General features: G+C 30.8%; 1 protein-coding gene across 1 annotated transcript in view; it reads right to left on the bottom strand.

The window, feature by feature from the left end:
- Positions 1–23,610, bottom strand: part of Sec16 (Secretory 16) — a gene marked incomplete at its 5' end in the record, with an annotated part of 44,549 nt that overhangs the window by 4,256 nt on the left and 16,683 nt on the right. The window contains 10 exon segments of the mRNA XM_067051453.1: positions 730–813; positions 10,667–10,758; positions 11,857–11,979; positions 12,590–12,731; positions 12,801–12,959; positions 15,618–15,650; positions 19,118–19,299; positions 20,907–20,973; positions 21,063–21,179; positions 22,157–22,246. Coding sequence (XP_066907554.1) covers positions 730–813; positions 10,667–10,758; positions 11,857–11,979; positions 12,590–12,731; positions 12,801–12,959; positions 15,618–15,650; positions 19,118–19,299; positions 20,907–20,973; positions 21,063–21,179; positions 22,157–22,246 — 1,089 coding nt within the window.

The following is a 23,610-nucleotide window of genomic DNA, read 5'->3' as shown; positions in this document are numbered from 1 at the left end:
TTAATAATACAACATTTAAGAATATATACTTGTATTCATATATGAATACAAATATGATAAATGTTAAAAAAAAAACCCAACTGTTCAGTAATTGTTAAATAGATTTTTGAATAAGTATTTATAGCACTCCAGTTTAATTAATACAAGCAAATATAGCAAAAACTAATGTTCAATGGATTCAGCCATTAAAATATGAACTACTATTGATTTATAACTAGTGGATCTTTCTTTTTGTATTTCCAATGACACATTTCACAATAACTTTGACATTCCTAATGCCACAGTGCCAATTACATAATTTTTGAAAAAATTATAAAAGGTGATGTTCATACCAATTCCTGATAACAGATTAATATTCCATTCTAATCTCCAAACACAACCCTTAAGGTAACTGCTAACCTTCACTATCTCCACTAGCTGTTGAGACGATGGCCAAGAGAGTCTAACCCAACTTAGTTCTGTTACTATGTCATCATGTTTGCATATAGGATGCTAGGAAAGTTTTTATAATAACAAAAACTGGTATTGTAATAAGAACGAACTAATTTTAAAACATTACACCTTGTGTTATTCATTATTAAGAAACTTATAATAAACAGCTTAATTAGTAAATAAAATAAATAAGAAAAAATATTTTAGAAAATTGTAAATTTAACAAAGTAAAAAGAAAGAAAGAAATAATGATACAATGTTTCATTAAATAATTAAGTATATCAGTAAGGTACTTACCCGGTGCTGGAAATGAGCTTGACCTGGAGCCATGTAATACTGAACCTCCCTCGACAAAGAGCTCACAGAACTGCATCTTGAGAGCTAAAAGCGCATGCGCAACACAAGCAATGCTATACCACCACAAACCACACCGACTACATACTATCAATTTAATTCTTTTTATGACATGTTCGTAAAAATAAAACGTACAGACAAATAATACAATATTGAGGAAGATATTGGCATACATTTTTTACTATTGATCTCATATTGGTTAAATTTTAAATAAAAATATTAAAAACTTCCCATTTCATTTACAGTTTATAGAGTGCAATTATGAATGGATAGAATAAACCTAGATAAATGTACGAAATATACCTTCTGCATCAATGGATGGAACATATCTTCAGGATAAATAAACAAAGATTAAAAACTAAATCCATAATCATCAATTCTAAATCTGTGATATATAACAAAAAATCTGCATGAACAATATATTTCCAATAGATGGTAGTTTAATTTAAAAAATGAAATAAAATAAATGTGAAAAGTAGGTGACCAATAAGAGTAAACTAACATATAATGCAAATGGTAATGTCATGTTAGAATAAGTGTAAGAACCTTCTAAACAAATCTAAAGCAGAGGATTGCTAACATTGAAAAACAATCAGTAGCAGTCTAAAATATTACATCAGAAAGAAGTCAATAATGGTGGAGGAAGTAATATAACGATACAACTCATACTTCAATTCTTAGAAATGGCTTCACAATTCCTGAACCGGATTTAGGAAGAAAAGATATTTCACAGACTGGGGAAAAAATAATAGGAACAATTAAATAGCTTGGGGAACAAATGTGATAGCCAGCAACAATAAAGCTATTTATTGTGTTGGTTTGACTAATTTTAATATATTTTCCTATAATATTATGTAATAAGAACTGTATAAAAAATTTAAAATGATTTTTTCAAAACTGTTTCACTAACAAATTTACATCATGTGGCAAGAATATGACAAGTCATCAATTATATTCTTAAAAAAGCAACTAGGAAACTTCAAGAACAATAGCAAAACCCTTGTTCTTCGAAGAAATAAATCCATTAAGAAAATAAGGATACTGAGGAGAGTAATTAGTGGATGAGTTATTCTAGATTCAGTGATAATTAACGGTTTGAAACAGTGGAACTGCATAATGTGTCTAAACTGGAAAGAGGTTTTATATGATATGCTAACATTCAAATCAGCTCCCAGAAATTTGATGATGAAGGTGGGTTAAGAAAATTATCAAAATAATGCACATTGAAGGTAATAATACCACCTAAAAACTGTAAGTAACTGCAGAACTGGATTGATGGGACATACATGAGAGCAAGAAGAATAATGTCTGATTCAGGCACTACTTGGGCAGATGGCTGATAAGTGTGAAGAAAATGGGCCATTGATGTCAACGTGATAGAAAATAGAATTTTAAAGAAGGCTTCAACCCGTAGAACTGGGTTCAATATTTTGAACTATAAAATATTCTTGAAGGGCTCAGAGTAGTTTTTTTTGTAGAAAATTAAAACCTCATTTACTTATCTAACTGAAGGTAGCAATGATATTTATGAATTAGACAGTTGAAAGATAACCAACCAGATCTTTAACAAATGGTCTCTTCTGTCAGTAAAAAGCAAAAATAAAGTAAAATCTTAAATAAAATTCAAGCACAAAGAAGACCTTAAAATAAAATATTTATCTAAATAACACATATCATACCTCAATATTGTTTATAAAATTAAAAAAAAAATAACAATAAAAAAATAAAATATTCATATAAAATAAATAAAAAGTGCAAAAACAACAGAAACTGTCATGGTAATAATATGACATGTAAATTTTAAGATAGCTTTATTAAACCTATAGAGTGACTTAGCTGAACAGGGATCTCATGCCAGACCGTTTTGTCCCAATAAAGTGAGGTCATTAAAAAAAAAAAATAGCTTTTAAAATACCACCTTCAATAATATTAATTTTAATAATTAATATCAGTTGTTTTATTAAGTGCCCGAGAATGTATGAATAAAACTTGGTATTAAATTTATAATCCTGCTTGACAAAGAAACTGCCGCTAAAACCAACATAAAATCAAAGCAGTTAAAACTTTATTATTTAGTAATTATACATTACTAACTTTGATAAGACCTTAAAATGGAACTAAATTCATGCCACAAAATCCCCAAGAAATTGATTGACAGTCAGATTTTGCCGAGAAGGTGAATGAGAGATGGAGTCAATCCATTATTTGGGAGCATCATATATAAGGCTATATATTCGTGTGCAGTGCAGCAATTGTATAAAAATAGAAAAACAGATTAGTGACAGTTGATGAAGGTGAAAAGAAAATATAAGTCATTAATTAGTTATTGTGATTTTTTAGGTGCTATTTGACATATATTGGTGTAAAAGCATCGTAGGTGAACACTAATGGCAGGTGCAAAGAAAAATACATATGATAATGATTTAGCACTAATCAATAATTTCAATCATACATTATAAACGGTTACAAGTTTAAACGAGGTAAATGTTCCATACCTTTATGTTCTATATATCTTTTTTAAAAATCCTCTTGATGAATGCCAATAATTATCAGTAATGATTTCTATGATAAGAAGTAATTAAAAATTTGGTGGATTCACTATAAATAGTATAATTTAAATATAATAAAATAAGGTCGAATGCCAAGGCTTCACATTCACCCAGAATATTATCAGCATTTTCTAGGCACATACGGTAGATGAAATCTTTTACCAGTTTCATTAACTTGAGATAACTTTTTAGCGAACAGTAGTGAGTGAGGACAACTGTTATTGTTATTGACTTGTTCTTTGCCAAGTAAAATTTCTCAGTAAAATTTAGCCTTTTCCTTTGACAAATTGATGAAAAGTTTTGATTGTTTTATAGTAGTTTCTGAAGTCCAGTATGTTACCTTCTTCCTTGTTTTCAGGGGTCAATTTCTTTGCTGGTTTGACCAGTAGATATACTGCTAGTATGATTCAGGACAAATTGACATTATTTTTGAGCCCTCTGCAGTTAAGACATCAGCTACTTCATTCCTTCCATATTCCAGGATCCACGTTAAGGTGTTAATTACTCCTAGATAAATGCTTTATGATATTAAGGCTATTCCAAACCTACCACGATATGATTGTATAGGAATATGTAGCCTTTAGTACCACCTGGCTATCTGAAATTACTTAAATTATTTTTCTTTAAGTATTCATAGCTTTTTCTAATATAAGCGTTTTTGTTTTGGAAGACTGTTGGGTATAATCCTATATCGAAGGTTCTTCTGCCTTTTTAACACAAATAATCCTGCCCCCACTTTTGCATTAACCCAATCATAAGTATATATACCGAGAGGGTTCCATATTCAAATTGGAGTCCTCCTTTCCATATTTTCTAGAATGGAATGATTATTTTGTTCTTATAAAAGTCAACTTCTCAGGAAATATATTATAGTGAGCTTATCCACTCTCTGCCTCCAAGCTAATCAAGGATTTTTAAATGATATTCTCCTTCTTTTTAATTCTGAAGGTGCACTGTAGTTTGAGCCTTTTTGCTCTCTCTCAAGAGCCTTTTATACCCGATGTGAAACGGAGTTATGCTGAGGAATGAGGTTTGGTTGACAAACAAAATTGAAGCAGCTAATTTCAGTGGGCCTTGCCAATGATATCGATTTATTCCATTAAACATTTTTACTTTTGGATTGGATGGAATATATAGTACGGGAAAGTATTGTGATCGTGCAGAATTTCGAATTCAAGTTTTCAAGGGAAATACATGTTTGAGATCCCCTGAGTCCAAAAAATTGTCTGTGAACAGCCCAGCTCAGAAACAATAGGTTTTCCGAGACTGAAATTACACATTTAAGGCAGGCATAAACCTGGGATGTGACAGCATTTTCAGTTAAATCAACTGACTGTGTCACTTCATAGAATCGATTTTTCAATAATCTCCAAAAGGACTCAAACTATTTTTGACTGCAGTTGCCATGTCAATGTAGAATTTAATATCAGCTAGGTCTTATCCCTATTGAAACAGTCTGACAGCTTAAATGACAAATTACAATACCTTTAATTTTGTTATTTTTAATTCTTAGCAATAAAAAATAATGGATAAGTAAAAAATATTAAAGAATTTCATAAGTAAATAAAGGAGAAATATAAATATCTAATTTTAACAGGAAAAGCCGAAACCACCCGATCTATCCCAATTACACTACGGCTTTGCTATATTTTGTTAAATATTGTATTCTTGGCAGGAATAAAATAAATATATTCATTATTCCCACCTTGAGAAATCATAAAATACGAATTTTTATAAAATAAAATTATAAATATTTTGTTCACACTTTTTGCTTTCACTAGTCTTAAGATTTTTTTTTTTTCAAAATCGCAAAACTGGCAATAACTCCAACAAAAGGTCATCAGTCTACACAAAATTTGGGGACATAGGTATGGTGATAAGTAAAAGTTGTGTGATGCCTACGCTACACCAGATTTTTATCTTTGTAAGACCCCACCCCTGAGCTAATCTGTTAAACTGATATTTATCATTATTTGTGTAAAATAGAAGATTAATAGTACAAACCATGAAAAAAAAAGAATATTATAGAAATAATAATTTTTTTAATATCATAAAATTAATATGATTATCATAATTTATCGCATATATATCTACTGTCATCATCTTATACAACGTAAAATGTTAAGGGTTAGTGGTGGATACATAATATACATGCCTGGACCATATAATTAAACAAAGCAACAACATTTGTAATACAAAAAATGACAATACTTAACTTTTTCACTGTAAACTATGAGTCGAACACCTTCTAGATGTGATATTGATTAATAGGTTAAGCGTTTTAAGCCTTATTGTATGTATTTCAGAACCACTTTCAACCACTGTCACCAGCCACCAGAAGTTTATCTTAACCATCATTATTTATTAATTGTTAGTTATAAATAATATTTTATAGGCTCTATCCATGGATTGTTAAAATAATATTTATATATTATAACTATATAAAAAAGTGTCTTAACTATAAATATATAATCTTAAGCCGTTAACTGTAAATTGGAGGAGAGTATATGAACTTTTAGAACAGGGATCCATAATTAAATCTTATTTAACTTTTGCAACCCCTGGATCACCTTTCCTAGGTAGCCGCCCCGGAGGGAAAGTAGGTCTGGCTACTTAAAGGGGATTATATCCCCACCGGACACCTAGTGCCAGGTGAGGTTTCTCCTCACATGCTCTAATGAGGAGACAAGAGACTGGCTTCTCGAATGGGTACCTCCCACAGACCGAAGGTTTGTGGTGAGGCGGTCCGCCGAGGCTCCATGGCCCACTAGAATTGTTATTGGGTTAGGAGCCGAGGTGATCGAACCTGGCAGATTGGTCCAGCTTCTCGAGTACCAGAACGAGGACCTGGTAGGCACTGATCAGTGGCAGATTATGGGTGCGGAAGGCGATCCAGACCACCTTAGAGCAATATTCATGGTGCCTAGTAACACGATCGCCTGGCTGGAAGCTAATGACTGGCGGCTGAGATACGAGTTGGTCTGACTGACCATATGGAGAGCACCGGTCTATTCAACAAAGAGAAGCCACCCCCCCTCAGGAGGTGCAAAGGAAGGGTAAGCACCAATAGGTGCTAGCCTTTCCTATATTCCTCCTCAACTGCCACATCAATGATCAAGGTAAGACAAATTAATGTTCAACACAATAAGTCAGTTACTGCAGAATTAGCCAAGTCACTTTCGGGGGTCAAATCGACCCTCGTATTAATCCAAGAACCTTACTGTTATAGAGGGACTATTAGAGGATTAGAGGGTATAGGCAGAAGGATAATCCACCCAACCCCATGTGAAGACAACCCGAGGACTTGCATCTGGGTCTCCAAGGACCTTCAGATGCTGCCTCTCCCTCAGCTCAATTCCAAAGACACCACCACTATGGTACTAAATATCAAGGTTGGTATTAATAAGATTAAATTGTTAGTAGGATCTGTTTATGTCCCTCATAGCTTAGATCCATCCTACCAATACTTAGAAAGACTTCTCCGGTATGCTAGAGAGGTAGATTTACCACTCTTAATTGGCGGAGATATTAATGGTCACCACCTACTGTGGGGAAGCACAGATACCAATGAGCAGGGCGAAGCCTTGCTGGAATTTTTAGCCTCAACAGACTTAGAAATACTTAACAGAGGAGGCGAAACAACCTTTGTTACAAGAGCTATGGGCGAGTTTTAGATATTACGCTGGCCTCAAGCAGGATTAAAAGCCTTTGTAAAGACTGGAGGGTCACCTCAGACATAACACTGTCTGACCATAGGTTGATCTCATTTAAGATTATAGCTGAGAAACCTCTACTCACAATGAAGAGAAACCCGAGAAATACAGACTGGGGTCTCTTCAGAGAGAGGCTGGAAGGTGACTCACCTTTCACCACTATGCGGTGGAATGCTAGACATTGAATCTAGCCTACTTGAAAGAATGGTTATATCAGCCTACGAGGAGGCTTGTCCATTGAAAAGGGAGCCTAGTAAAAAAGTCAGATGGTGGTCAACTGAATTGACTAAACTACAAAAAGACACAAGGGAAGCCTATAATAAAGCTTATAAAACAAAGTTAGAGACGGACTGGAATGTATACCAGGCTGCCTCCAGTAAGTATAAAAGAGAATTAAGAAGACATAAACGAGATGGCTGGCGCAAGTTTTGTAGCAACATAGAAAGCACGCCGGAAGCCTCTTGTTTAATGAAGCTATTAGGAAGCAATGGTCAACAACCACTAGGTGCATTAAGGAAACCAGATGGGAAGTGGACCTCTTTGAAGGAGACTTTGTCTCATTTAAGGGCAGACAGACTATCTGAAAAGATGGTGATGCCAGTCCTTTCACAGCTAATAATACTTCAGGGCATAAAGCTGCTGACAAGATGGCAAACACCTCTGTCTGAAAGACAGCTAGAGTGTTTGCCAAGTGGGAAGCTTAGTTCTATGCCTAATTCTTCAATGTAAATTAGTCCTGTCGAATCCATTCTCGAACCGTCAGTGAAACAAGGCAGATAATCCCTGTACCCAATCCTCTAACTTTGGGTTTAAGTAGCTAATCTTAGTATCTAAAATGGGTGTTTTATCTAGAAGTGGTGAGCGGTATTGTAGTATTGTTTGTTTGTTTATTAAGAAGTTAAGGCGTAAAACCCACCGGTCATCAACGCCAACACCCCACTCATGTACATACCCAGTAGGTATTGTAGTATTGGTAACTCACTTTCCACCACTTTAGCTTTTGTCGTATGACCAGTAGCTTCTCCTGTCTCTGTCCACTGTCTATTTTCTCTCATTCTTAGTTTTGCATCAAAACTAATTCCGAGGTAATTGACCTTTTGGCTTATTTGAAGTTGATTGGCAAAGAAAATCGGGGTTTGAAATATACCCAATTTCCGCTTCCTGGTAAATAGAATCAACTCTGTCTTTGATGGGTTTACTGAAAGCTTCATTTCAGTACACCATGTCTGTACTACATTACATACATACTGCAAAGGGCTTCCCATGTGCAAATGGCCAGTAAGATCCAAAGGATGGCGTGTATTGGCATAACTGGGGTATTTCGCGCAACACCTACTAAGGCATTGGAAATTCTGGTTTCCCTAGTACCACTCCACTTATTGATTAAGGGGGAAGCGGTATTAACTTATCTAAGAATGAGAGCAAATAGACAGTGGACAGAGACAGGAGAAGCTAATGGTCACGTGACAAAAGCTAAAGTGGTAGAAAGTGAGTTACCAATACTACAATACCGCTCACCACTTCTAGATAAAACACCCATTTTAGATACTAAGATTAGCTACTTAAACCCAAAGTTAGAGGATTGGGTAATGGGATTATCTGCCTTGTTTCACTGACGGTTCGAGAATGAATTCGACAGGACTAATAGGAGCAGGGGTTTACATCGAAGAATTAGGCATAGAACTAAGCTTCCCACTTGGCAAACACTCGGCTGTCTTTCAGACAGAGGTGTTTGCCATCTTGTCAGCAGCTTTATGCCCTGAAGTCATTAGCTGTGAAAGGACTGGCATCACCATCTTTTCAGATAGTCTATCTGCCCTTCAAGCCTTGGAGTCACCTACAGTCACCTCTAATTTGGTAAAAGAGTCTGAACAAGCCTGAATCACTAGTACGCTTAAAGAAGCTTCAGCTTGTGTGGGTCCCAGGACATAAGGGAATCATAGGTAATGAAAAAGCTGATCAGCTGGCTAGAAACGGGGCTGAGCACTCTCCTATAGGACCAGAACCATTCCTAGGCATCTCTAAAAGACATCAGAGAAAAGTAGTTCTTGATTGGACATGGAAGAAAGCCGGTAAGGAGTGGAGGGACTGTATAGGGCTGAGACAGGCCAAGATTTTAATAACTAAACCCTCTACTTCCAAAACTAAGTGGCTGCTAGGCCTTAACAAAAACGAACTCTGATTATTAATATGAGTCCTGACAGGTCACTGCAAACTTAAAAGATATCTTAAGATATGTGGAGTCCTTCCTCTATAGATTGGGAGTCCCTTTTGAATTTCATTAGAAAGACGAAAAGGTTCGATATAGAGGAATAAGAAATATAAAGAGTCATTCCATTCATCTTGGGGATGGCAAAAAGGACCAATAGGCCTACTTGCCGGACTTGTTCCCCCCACTATTACCAGTACCAGTACCAGTAACCCCTGTAATGAAGACAAGAATAAAAGAAAATATAAATGAACTTCCATAAGGCTAATTCATCTTAGTCAAAATTATAACATGAATAGGATAAACACTATTATTCAATATAAGTAAGATGATGAAAATATAAAGAGTCTAGTCAAGAAGAATTTACAAAATGTTACTAGGCCAGTACTAGATTATGTGTAAGCCCCCTCAAATTTCAAATAAAAAAACAAAACAATTATTTTGGTGGGAGTAATAAAGCATTATAATAAAATATAAGAAAACAGTTATCTAGTGATGGATTTATAAATGAGGAGAATTTAAAATCGTAAAATAAACTATTTTATCTATTGGCTGGTTCATGAATAAAATACTAGAAAAAACCTCGAGTTGCTAAGGGACCAGTATGAATCCGACCTGAGCAGGTTGACTTTTATTTCCTGATGGCACCAAGACTGAAGAATGAAAACTTGACCTCCTGATTAGAATAGGTTGGTATCCTGTATGATAACAACTCCTTATGCTAGAAATGGCAAGTTAGGGATTAAAAAAAATACTCTGTATGACATCCCAATAGAGGTTAAGAGAATTTTTTTTTCAACCGCTCATTTATGAGTTTGTACTGTCGGAAAGCCTTGTGGATTCTTATCAATAGTGATTGAGGAAAAGGTCACTATTAACACACATTCAAAATATCTTAACCCTTATTGTGAATTTTCTTTCTTACCACACCCCCAACCAACTTCTCTTTATATCTACAATCCACATATCTCCACCATTACGGCACTCTTTTATAGTTTTTTATCTAATAAATTTTATTATTTTTTTAATTAACTGCTTTAAAGTTATTAATCAACATTGTTTATTTAAAACAAGATTTCACCTTCATTTAACTTTATCCATTTTTCAAATAAACAGTACATAATAAAAAAAAAAAAAAAAAAAAAAGGGCAGATTTTATATTCAGCTTTCTAAAAAACACAAGATTTATCAAATCTCATGCAGCTGAACAGAAATATATATATATATATATATTTACAGGGCAGTAGAAATCAATCATTCACATGTTTTCCTTTTACTACAGTTTTACTCTTTAAAAAGTAAGTCAAATGAACTGTAATATCTGGCATAAGCATTAATCCCATAAGCTTTTCATAAAGCAATAGTAAAAATTTCATACCCAACAATAGTACCTTCATTAAATGCATTACCTGTTGCTTGCTGTTATCAGAAGAATCAGGCAGGATAGGACCAGCAGGAGCTGGAGATATGAAATCTATGGGTGCATTTTCATTTCCCTCAACTGAAAATAAGTGCATATTTGTTAGTAAAATGGTACATATGACCCATTCAGTTGACTTTCTGATTAAATCAATTTTCTAAAGTTTTCAGGACAAATATGATCATAATTTTTTTTTTTAAACAAAATCCTTTTATTCTTAACAGATGTAAATATTTTACATGAAGAGACTTACATTTTTAGAAGTAAAATAGATCTATGAAAACAATACAAAAGAAAGCGGAAATGTATACTTTATTTCTTCTGAGTGAATTTTTTAAAGTAAATTTTAAAAGTCTCAGTGACTTCGGTAGCTGTTAATTTTTTTTTCTTGAGTTGTGAGCCATGAATAGTTAATAAAAAAAAAAAAAATTAAAAAAATCATCTTCTTTTTGACAAAAATATACTTAATCAAATTTTGTCAATCGAACACCTCATATGGATATAAATAATAATATGGTAAATTTTTATTGAAGATAACTGTAGTAAAAATGGCATAAAAGTAATTCTAATATTTTGTTCTGTGAAGTGGGGAAAGTTTTTTGACAGAGGTCTACATACTCAACATTCTGTTTAATTTTATGCAGTACATAAGATCCAATCTTGAAATCAAAATGATTATCAGATATTCTGGACTACTGAGAGCCCTGTTTAAATAATGAAAAATAACAAGAACAAAATTTGTTTTTTTAATATTTGATTAATAAGAAAACAATGATAATTATAGGATGCTCAATAATTAACGAACGTGTAACAGGAAACAATCTCTTTTCAGCTTTCTCTAATATGACCAATTAAAATGTTCTTCCTTCAAATTATTTTTTTTTAACATACTCATCTTGAATACACATTGTACATAACAAAACAGTTTCATATTACAAAAAAAAAAAAAAAAAAAAGAAAAAGAATTTTAAGTATTATCTCTGTGATGGGTAGCAAAAGTATTTGATAAAGTTCCATTCCTAAAATATCTTTTTTTTGTCTAAAAATTGTTTAAAATATATTACACTACGATATGATAGCCTTTCTAAATGTGAATGAGAAGCTTTGCTCTTAAGCGCATACACTATCAGAAAATATCAAAATAAATAAATAGTATAATATAATGATAAAATCAATTACCTGGTGGAGGAATGAAATAGTTCGTTTTCATGACAGTTGGAACGCTAGGAACCAAGTTTGCAGGAGGTAATGTTTCATTTTTATCATTGTTGCCCATCACATCCACATAATTTGACTTCATTACTATAAAAATAAAAAAAAAATAAAATATATTAATTATTAAGACTTCTTCGTATTGTAAAACAAATTCACAATATGAGTGCCAACAATAATCGTAGCTTTGTTAGCTAAATATTTTATTTTTAAGTAGAAACTTTATTTTGAATATATGTTCACAAAATGGAATGCTTTTAGATAGGAGTTTCTATTTGAACAATAGAAATAAAAACTTTGATTCCACTATGACTTGTTGAATAGAACATTCATCAATGAATCATTCATTCATAAAACATTCCTATTCATATGATTTTCTCCCATTTAATACTACTTTAAAGAACTCACTGATATTATTAAAACTAAGTTCAATAGAGCTTTTCATCTTTTTCCAGAAGTGCAAAGGAACATTTTTTGAAATAGTATGTCATGTAGCGGTATAAAAAACTACTACAGGTATGTAATTGAGAGAATATTGTAATAGGATCCAATCAAAAGTTATATTTAAGATAAAAAACTTAAATGCTGATGACTCCATTTATATAAAAAAAATACAATTAAAGGTTTTCAATATTTTAATGTATTACATTATTATAATTAGTTAGTCGAAAATAACTGAATTAACATTAAATGAACTTACATTTGCCCTTCTGAATCTTATATTTATTAGAATTCTGAGGTGGAACGTATTCAGTGACTTTTGGCGGAGGTTTAACACTTCCACCACTTTCACTTTCACCATCCAGATTGACCCATTTCTTCTTCTGCTCATCCCAAATTATCTAAAACAATGCCATAGCCAATCATCATTGAGAAAATTTATAATAATTTCTTATTAAAAAATAACTTACTGAGGGATTACTGTCATCAGGCAATCTCATTTGATTCTTGGGACGCATAGCAATTTTTTCCCAAATTCCTCCAAACCAACCACTACTTTGTTCTTCATTTTTTGTCTTGCTTTCTGGTCCTTTAGTGTCTTTTTTCTTATCACCACCCACTTCATTCAGCTACAAATAAAAATAAAATACAGCACATAATTCGAATCCTATGTTTATAAAAATGTTCTTTATTCACATTGGTCATTAACATGAACTTTTAAACTTCTAAGCATATAAACTCTAATTAAGCAACTCAATATTTCAGAGCAAAAAAATAAATTAATAAAACAGCTATAAAAATAAATAAATACAGCTTGGCATTCATTGATCAACATCATCAATAAACAACATCTTTTTATGAGGGGTTAAAATTAACTACTTGCTAAATAAAGATCACCTTGTCTCCATCAAAAAGGAGTAATGATTTTTGAGAAATTAATATAGAATTTGAAGAGGGTGACTGTGAGATTGGTTATCACTGATGTAAATTGTTAATACAGAACAGTGCTCCGTAACCAATACGCTTCAATTGTACAATGGCAAGTGTAACAGCTATATGAATTCTGAGTTACAAAGTAAAACTATAAACCTCAGAAAAGAACACCACCGCTACTCACTGATGAAAATAATGAATTGGAGACATAACTATAATATATGTAACACTGACATAGGAAATGAAATTTGCCATCCAACATAACTGCCTGGCAACAGAAACAAATCAAACAAAACCAAGCTACAAACACAGAACTAATTACATCTATATATTTATGCAATTACTTCATGTCTACCAGTTCTTGTCATCAATATCACAAAGGAATTTATCTGATGACTGAAAACATCAGGTTATGTATAACAACATTAAAAATTGTTGAACAGATGTTCCAACACTTCAATTCAATTAATATGAGGCAATAGGGCCAAATTCAGAATCCTTCAGCATGTATTGCAGACAATTTTACAGAAGCACTACATTTTCAAACCTGCATTGAATCTTTAACATTTAAAAATGACAGAGGACTGAAAATGGCATTCTACAAAGTTCCTATTGTGTGTTTTCTGAATGATGGTGAACTATTTTAGGATTTACGATGAGGCTTCCATTTTATACAAATAACTTAGCATAAGTTTTGTTACCACTAGCTTTTTTTTAAAAGTGTTAAATATCATGGCCAAAGGGCTTTTACCAAGAACTCGGACTTGAAAATGTCTTGTTAAAAACTGAGCAGAGTACTGCCAAAAACTACTGATAGATAAAACACAAGTGTTACATCAACTATGTAATGTAAATAATATTGGTTTAATATATAAAGTGTCAGAGAAAATAACAGGTAAAGTTAATTTTGTTTTTAAATTTAGTTATTAGAATAATAGATTTGGAATGAAAATCTGAATTCTCCCATTAAGTTAAAATTTAAAAAAAATTGGATTAATTGCATCGAATATATTGCTTAGCATTTTAACTCCCTGAAAATCCTCATAGATCCATTGATACCAATAATGAATTAAAAAAAAAAAATTACCTGATTTATTCCCCGACCTTTCAGATGTAAATAATATTACTTTAATATAAGTGATAAGTGTAAGAGCCATGTTAAAAGTACGAAATAGAGTACTGAATAAATTAAATTTATCATTTTCTATTTTGACTGTAGTTGCGCAAAGCAATACAGAGAATAATTTATAAGAATAGGTTGCGGAGCACTGGCAAAAGATATAGCAATTACTAAAGACCGGACTTATATGAAATAAAATAACTTGACATATGTACATACAAATAAACTTATTCTTTTCAAAAATGCATAGAAGTATTAACTTACAATTTGCACAATCATATTTCGATAAATGTGATAATACTTATAATTTTTCAAAACTATTATTATGAAAATGAATGAACTATTGCTGCCACCAACAATAGTATAAATTTCATTTAGAAATAAACTGGAACATTTTTGCGCCTATTTACAGTTATGATAATAAAAAATTTCTAACAAAGGAATATACCAGAGAGAAATTAAAAATGATAGACAAGCCTGAACCTAACAATTTCCTAAGCCGTGGAGTGATGGTTATTGTTTTACACTGAGTTTTGGTTAAGGATGTTATAAAAAAACATATAAGTCCAGTCTCCAGGTATTAATAAGAGTTCCTTCTTCTTCTTTTTTTTTTTATCATTAGAAGAACCTTTACAGAAATAATCAAGAAAGCCAAACCATACTTATAAAGAGATAAGTGAACAAAACAATATACAATTATAACTAATACCGACCAACTACTAAAGTTTTAGTTTAATGATAAATAAATATTACCTTGGTTAATAAACTTTAAAAATCTAGAACTTCATGGTGAGGATCAACAAGGAATAGTAGATGAATAAAAAGAAACTTTTTCATTTATTAAACATTAGCTAAAACTATCATAAAAAGTTTACAATATTATTAACAACTAATTAAAAAATCATAAATCGCTTTGCGGCCTATGAGACTGAAACTGAGATCTGTCCAACTTTCCTATTGGTTTATCTATTGGAAAAGTTCCACCAAACACTATTTCAGGTTTATTAATTCTTTGGTTATGAAAATGTGATGAAAGTTTTATCAAATTAGAAGAACTATGAGAAGAACAATAATCACTACACAAAAACCGGTTTAATTTATTTGGATTTGGCGAAACGAAAGATGAGGCAGTGGGAGTAACGATTCGAGTCTTGATGAATTGCTCCCCAATAGGTTTGATAGATAAGTCACAACTGCAACAAGGAGGAAGGGAATTACCCATTGGTATACTTACAACTTTCATCGTCGGTTTACTATCATCAACAGCCTGATCGAAAGCATGAAATAAATATTAAAAAATATTATTTCTAATTAACAAATGTGAAAAAAAAAACTATTTGTTAGAACTGTTCAATGCACACATTAATTATTAATTACTTAAAATGAACAAAAATATTTTTAAAGACAGTCAAATTAAGAAGATTAATAGAGTTTAATAAAAAAACACGTGAGATAAAATTGATAAAAAAAAGAAAACACATATCCTCTAAAGTAAGGTATCACTGAAATCTGTGCAAGTATATTATAATTCACTAACAGATTGGACAGGCAAGGCATACATATTGACAAGTAGTTAAAAATTTAAATTCTTCGAAATTCTTTATTTTAAATAAAATTGAGAAAACGAGTGCCAATCTTGTTAATAAATAAAAATTTCAGTATTATTTCCTACAAAAATTAAAATATTAAATAAAAAATATCATTAAAAGCAATAGTTGCTAAAAATATAGAATTAAATTAACATAATCCAAATTCTATTTCATACTGTAATAAAAGAATTTAATTTCTAATTACTCTAGTCCACAAAACTATGGTTTCTAAATTTAGTTTTAATCAACAACTAGTCTATCATTCACACACATACACCCATATATGTTTACATAAAATTAACTTTATAGATAAATATATCCTCCTATTTTGTTTTCTCTTCCTACTGAGGTTTAAATGAATCTAACTAGAAGAAAATAACAGACTTGGAAATTACTCGAATTTATTAACTTAATAAACATATTTTATATGTCAGTCAAAATATTTAATATATATTACTAAAACTTAATTTATAATGAATAATGAGAGTATTTGAAAATAAATCCTCTTAGATTTTAAGAACACAAATTTATTAATATTTTAGATTTAAATTTTACTTTTTTTAATTAACCCTTTTAGTGCTGACTAAGACTGTAATGTGTATGCAAATAAAACCAGGTTAATTTGGTTGGCTCACAAGACAACAAAGATATCATAGGCAATAATCCAAAAAGAATTTTCACTCCCTTCAAAATCTGGGGTTATCATTTACAGCTACATTGAATCAAAAAATTAAATAAAATAATTCATCTGTGGCTCTTCTCTAAAACTAACTGGTCGATTTATTTTCAAATTTTCATCAAAACGACAGGTTGCATCCTCTGACGATCTTCAAAATGATTACCTATTGATGTTACTATCCACCAATTTCAATTTTTATTTTCTATACTTCATCATGTAATGATTGTGAAAAAAATTTTAATTAATTTTTATTTACTGATATAATAAATAATTAATTTAAATGATAAGTCATTGTGTAATGATTTGTACATTTTTTTTTTCAGTTGTTCTGGAATGAAATTGAATCATTTATAACATGTTATAAATTTATTGTGATAGCATTCTCTTACAAGACAAATAGTAAGATACCAACACTATGTAATAATACATCCTTGATGGCACTTCAAGTAAATACTATGAACAACGATATATCATTGTTCAGCACTAAAGGGGTTTATATTCATTCCCATGGTTAATTAAAACAAATAATTATTTAATAACTTATTTAATTTATAATTTTGCTTACATACACAAAATTTGGTTAAATTCTTATAAAAATTAAATATATAATATCAAATTTTGGAGATATGTTAAAAAAACTGACTAATAAAAATATTTGTTAACTATTTGTGAATAACATTTGTAATACATATTTTCGAAATCCGAATAACCAATAATCAGAGGAGAAAGGACAAGATTGGTCCACCACAAAATAAAAATAATATAGTGAGACTTTGCTCTCTTATCTCTATTACTAAAGCCTGAATTTATAAGTCAGAATGCAATACTACACAATTAAGAAAAAAATTAATAAAAAAGTAACCCTCAAAAGCCGAATCAGAACTTCACCACTTTTGACTCAAGCATGCTCCCCCAAAACACTGGTAAGCATGGTTATTTTGCAATTATATAACTATTAATTTATGACTAATAAGAATAAAAATATAATTTTTATTAACTTAACTAAAAATATTTCCAAAACAAGAAATATATCCTGCAGACATTTAAAGCACATACAGATTGATAAGATTTTAACAATAAACACATAGAAATGAATCATGCGCAAATCATCCAAGTAAAATTAAAATAAATATAATAAATCTAAATACTTCTTTACACTTACTGGAACTAGAACTTCATCCAGAGGAAATGAAATATGTTAGTATAATTTTTTTTATTGTACAAATTGCATTTGCTTTTACTGTTTACATTGTAATTAATATATTATCAAAATATGATCAATCTAGGTAAAGACGGTAATACTTCACAAGCGCTCCTCCATTGAGGAATCAGCTGTTATTACATCTGACCAGTCACAAGCAACTTCAAATTCCGAAGGTAGCTGAGTGTTTCCAAAAATACCAACTAGTTCAGTGTGTATTTAGTTTATGCTTCAGTAAGTTACTGGTGTATTTCTCTATGGTTGTTTGAAATTTTAAAACATAAAGCATGAAGAATGTGTATCATATTTTATTCCACAATTCAGTGTAATGTTGAAAAAACTAATTGTATATTTGTAATCTCTTGTGTCATGTTCTGTTCATGTCAATTTTTTTTTTCATTTCATCTGCTTATATTTTATTTTATTTTATAATGTTAGACTCTAACACTGTCTAATCTTCAATAAAAAAAGACTGATAGATTTAGTTTATTTCTTGAGCAATTAGAAGTTGATGACTGGGATCTACTCAAAGCAACTAAAATGAGGTAAAACTATTAATAATACCTAAAGTGTCATTAGAATTTTCAGATGGTTTCATTTACAAAACAACTGCTAGTTACACGTGCTTAACCCAAGGGGTGTCTTTTAAAGTGTAAGTTGGACATATAACACTTAACATTTAATTTTCAGGGCATTATCCTTTACCACTCTTACCATAAATTGCATTATAAGAAATTTACAAAATTGTGGTGTAGAGATTCACATTAAATATAAACATTCAATAAATAATTGAAGTTAATACAAGGTCTGCTAACAATTCTCCTCAATAATAAGTTGTCAAAATCTCGGATTTAGCATCCTTTAAAAGCCTTGAATACAAATTATCATAGAAATAAAAAATTAGGAATTTTTGGACTTGATTTCATGAAAGATTTAATTTTTCTCACGCAAATTATAAGTGCTACACCTCCCTGTAAGAATATTTTGTGGTAAAATTTTATGGGATTTTTTTTGGATACGCACAAAATAATAATAATAAAAATTAAAAAAAGGATAAAAAGGAATCAATTTAATTTATGTTGAAATTATTAATATTATTAAATATAATTATTTCAAAAGAAGGAACCTGTCAAAATATGCACTCTTTCCAGAGTTAGAGAACAGTTTAAAACTTAACAACTGAAAACAATAAACCAAATTCACAAATAAACAATTAGGGTCGTAGATTAATTTTAATCGTTTATAGATGAAACATGTATCTGTACCTTTAACTGTTCTTCGGTTGTTTTAAAAAAACTGTTTCGTTGAGATTGAGGTGCTTCAGTAGGCTGGATAACTGCAGAGTGTACTCTACCTTGTTCCCCCCACTGCTGGTCTGGACCACTACCACTAGTTATTTCAATCGGACCTGGCACTTCACTATTTACTCCATGTCCTGTTTTATAACCTAAAATATAATAAAACAAATAAATTAAATAACAAAAGGATAAATATAGGCTTCTCCATGGAACAGATTTTTATATGTTTCCTAATATAACAGAAATTATCCATTTTTTTTTTAACCATAAATTTTGGAAAATAAAATAAAAATGGCAATTTGTATGAAAAAACTAAAATCAGAATGTATTCCTGATTAGATGCATCCCATCTAATCTTTTAAAGTTGTTAATTCCAGGATAATAAATTAAAAATTGATTTGTATAGCTGTTACAGACTAGCAAATTAATCCATTAGCAAGTAATTCCCAATAACTAATTTATAGTTAATCAACTAGTGAAAGAATACATCTACAATTTATTTTAACTTTATACAAATGGTGTAGGAAACATGAGAAAATAACTTAAAACTTTTTTTTTTTATAAAAAGTTTATAACTTAAACTTTTTTTATAGTTTAAATTACCTTATTGTAGTAATATTCTCAGGGTTTTTTTTGTATCTTTTTAGTCCTGATGAAGCCCTGCAAAGTGGGGCGAAACGTCGGACATTAAAATAGTTTTAAACTATTTGTTCTTTTTTATCTGCAACCCTGACCATCTACTTATATTTAAATCTTTACGGTCAACTATATATACATATATGAGAAAATAACATTTTATTAACAGAGAAATGAAATATTTAGAAATAACAAAGTATTTTAAAAAGAGCCAAAGCTGTTGTAATACTATATAATACTGTTATTTAGTACTATAACAACTTGAGTTATTTTTCAAAGAACAGTCAATTTTTATTTTTTTTAAATTGGCCGATAGCTAAAAAACCATGACCTATCCAAGCTTTTACTAAATGTTACAACACTACCCTGCCTATTCAATTAATTACAATCTCCTTGAAAGGCGTTTTATTGGAATGGATATTTTATCGAATTCAAAGCTGGCTCAGTCTTGTATTAATCATGTGTTGTGGCCAACATATGGTCCACAAATTGATTACATGAACATATGATTGATTCCGGAGGTACGTCGATCTATCTCCACGAGAACATCCACTCAGGACAACAACAACCGGGGCCCCATCAATCACCGCTGATATAAGACTTTTTTCTCTCTCTTTTGTTCAATTCATTTAATTTTTGTAATAGTTTTAAGTTTACTTTGTTCTTTTTTTTTTCTACTTTGTATATTTTTCCATATTTTGTATTCCTTTTATTATGTCCACTTATTTAAAAATACAACAATAACTAAATTTGGCTATTCATTTCTTTTCTTTTCACCGTTGGGCTAGTAAAGGTTCCTTTTGAACCCCTACCCGCCGTAACACCATGTAAGAACCTTTCAAGCCCATCCTGGAGATAAGTTGAGGTCAGTAGTTCGATGGTATTAATGTCTAGCTGATAGGTGACCATTTAATGCTACAAATACTCAACTCATTAAACTATTATGTGGCATAAATGTCAGAATACATTACAGAAAAAAAAATTTTTATGTAAATTATATTGTGTTTGATTAATATTGTTTTGTTTTTTTACCAAACACTACCCTAATTATCACCTTCTGGTTTACATTCGTGGTAAACTATTTAAAAAAAGGAATAATTATTACTTTAAAAGTATATACCTGAAGGCATTGATGGAGGTGGTGCAAAGCCTTGATGATAAATATTTTCAGAAACCTCAGGTTGAAACTGTAAAAATAAAATGAAAATTTTTGTTGAAGAAAAGTTTTAAATAGGATTACTATTTTAAATAAAAATAAAACAACAGAAAAACTTGCCTGTGGTCGACCAGACTTCTGAGGTATTGGCATTTGAGGTGGCTGAAAAACCTGTTGTTCCATTGTGTTTATCATGGGAACGGGCTCAGAGTACAAACTTTTTTGCTCATCTGGAACCTGCTAAATAATATTACATACCAACATGAGTACAAAAGTATATACGAAGAACATTTGTATCATTCAAGAACATTCAATACTTAAAAAAAAAACTTCAGTAAATTAAAAAAAAAAACTGTTGACAATCTAAAGAAGGAAATAATAACATTGCTAAAAATAATTTGGAATATGCTAGGAAACATGAACTAAATTAGTGGGAGTTAAATAGAGAATATTTAGAGGGCTAGTATTTTTGTATTAATATTATATTAAGTAAATGAACTTAATCGTTAAAATGTGATAATTCAAGATTTATCAGCCTGATTTGAAAAATTCATATTGTGTGAGAAAGGAACAGTAACCAACATGAGGAAGGAACAGTAACCACATAATGAAAACCTTGCCTTATGTGAGCATAATCTTGCAATAGCAATGCCTATCAAGCTGACATTTTAAAGGTGTTTGTTATATGGCTGGAGATGTGCTAAGAGGTAGGAGGTGCACACCTCCAGCAACGTTATTGCTAATCATTCGAAAGATAGTTCATTCTTTATCTGATAAAATAAAAACCATCTAAATTGATTTTTCTTTATTTTTGTAATTGGTACTTTGATCTTTCCACATAAATTTCATATGGTATTCAAGTAATCATATGCAGTTGAGTCAAATGTTCAGAAAATAGACATCTACAAACCAAATTTAATCCAGATGAAACAGTGGGATAAAGTTAGTACTTTATAAAACTACAGGCACAAATTTTAGATTAACATAACATCTACAAAAATTTGAATGGAATAGAAAAACAAAAATACATAAATAAAAAGTTGGGAACAATCAGACATTGGTTCAAGTAATTAATATTTGTAAATTGATTAATAAATATTTATTTTGAAATAAATAAATTACTTTCAACTTAAAGCCAAGAGTTTTTTTTTTTTTTTTTTAATTTCAGCAGTAGAATATTCATTACAATATTTTAAAGATCATAAAATACAAACCTTATATGTTTCTTGAAGAAAGTCATTGTTTGGGTTTGGTTCAGGGGCAGCCAAAGGTGAACAGTTATTGCTACGAGGGGTGTATTCATCCTGTAATTGAAACACAGCTGTAATTTTTAAGATTAAATATAAATAGTTGAACGTCGATTAATAAGTGGAGAAGATGGTCGGGGGTGCGGTCAGAAAAAATAAACAAAAATTATTTATTCATGCCGATGTTTCAACCTGAATTTCAGGTCTTCATCAGGGCTATAAAACAAAAAGAGATAATAACCGTCATTCAGAGAAACATAAAATTGAAAAGAAATAATAAACTAACAAGTTTGGAAATATTCATACAATGAATTGAATAATAATCAACTATTTTTTATTATTCAATTCATTGTTATATATATTTCCAAACTTATTAGTTTATTATTTCATTTCAATTTTATGTTCCTCTGATTGATGGTATTGTTATCTCTTATTGTTTTATAGCTCTGATGAAGATCTGAAACTCAGGTTGAAACGTCAGTATGAATAAATAATTTTTGTTTTTTTTCTAACCGAACCTCCTAACCATCTCCACTTATAAATATTAAAAAGATTTTTGATATAAAAAATTAATCTTAGATTTCCAACATTCAAAAATAATATTTTTTAATTCTTAGAAGTACAGTTCAACAAGAGCCTGGGCCTCTCTGGTCACCTCCCTCCATTCTCTTCTATTAAAAGCAAGCATTCGTCATTTTCTGATTACTATCCTCATTAGGATGTTCCCTATCTCGTCTAGTCAGCTCAAGCATGGTTTTCTTCAACCATTTTTAAACTTCATAATAGGGCCAAATTGAATCTAGCTCCAACATTGGCACAAAATCCAACATAAGGAATTGTCACAATTAAAAATTGATAGCATAAACTAACAGGAAAACTTATAAAACTAAATGGCAAGATGTCCCCAAATAAAAAAAAAAATACTCATCAATAAATTTGCATTTTTTCGTAAAATTCAAACACGGAGAAATTAGTTAGAGCAGGCAATTTGATGAGGACTGGCATAGGTAATGGATCCAATACTGACAGAGGCAATTAGAACAGAGAAAAAGTAATATGTATTAGTGTATCATCAATATCACTGATGCCACTCCAGGAGAAGATTAAGTAGATGGGAAAAGGAAACAAGAAGCATATGGGCTGACACACCATCTCATTACAACAGTATTTGTAAGAACTCCAATATTTTTTCAACAAATTTACACATGAAATGAAAAGTGGATCAATTGCTGGAATCTTTTGGAGCTGTTTATGGAAAAGCTTAGTCTGTTAAATAAAAAAAAATGGAGTTTCAGTTTCTCCAAAAGGAAACTATACAATTTGAACTATAATGGGATTTCCTCTGTTCAATGAGAAAGTTCTAGATGTGTCTTTTGATTTGGAAGTAATAATGTTAATAAATTTACAAACCATATACGCAA

The sequence above is a fragment of the Halyomorpha halys genome, unplaced genomic scaffold (genome assembly GCF_000696795.3).
Source record: "Halyomorpha halys isolate HHAL.00 unplaced genomic scaffold, Hhal_1.1 Scaffold968.1, whole genome shotgun sequence".
Lineage (NCBI taxonomy): Eukaryota > Metazoa > Arthropoda > Insecta > Hemiptera > Pentatomidae > Halyomorpha > Halyomorpha halys.
Note: the sequence above shows the minus strand (reverse complement) of the source record. Positions and strands in the feature narration are given on the sequence as shown.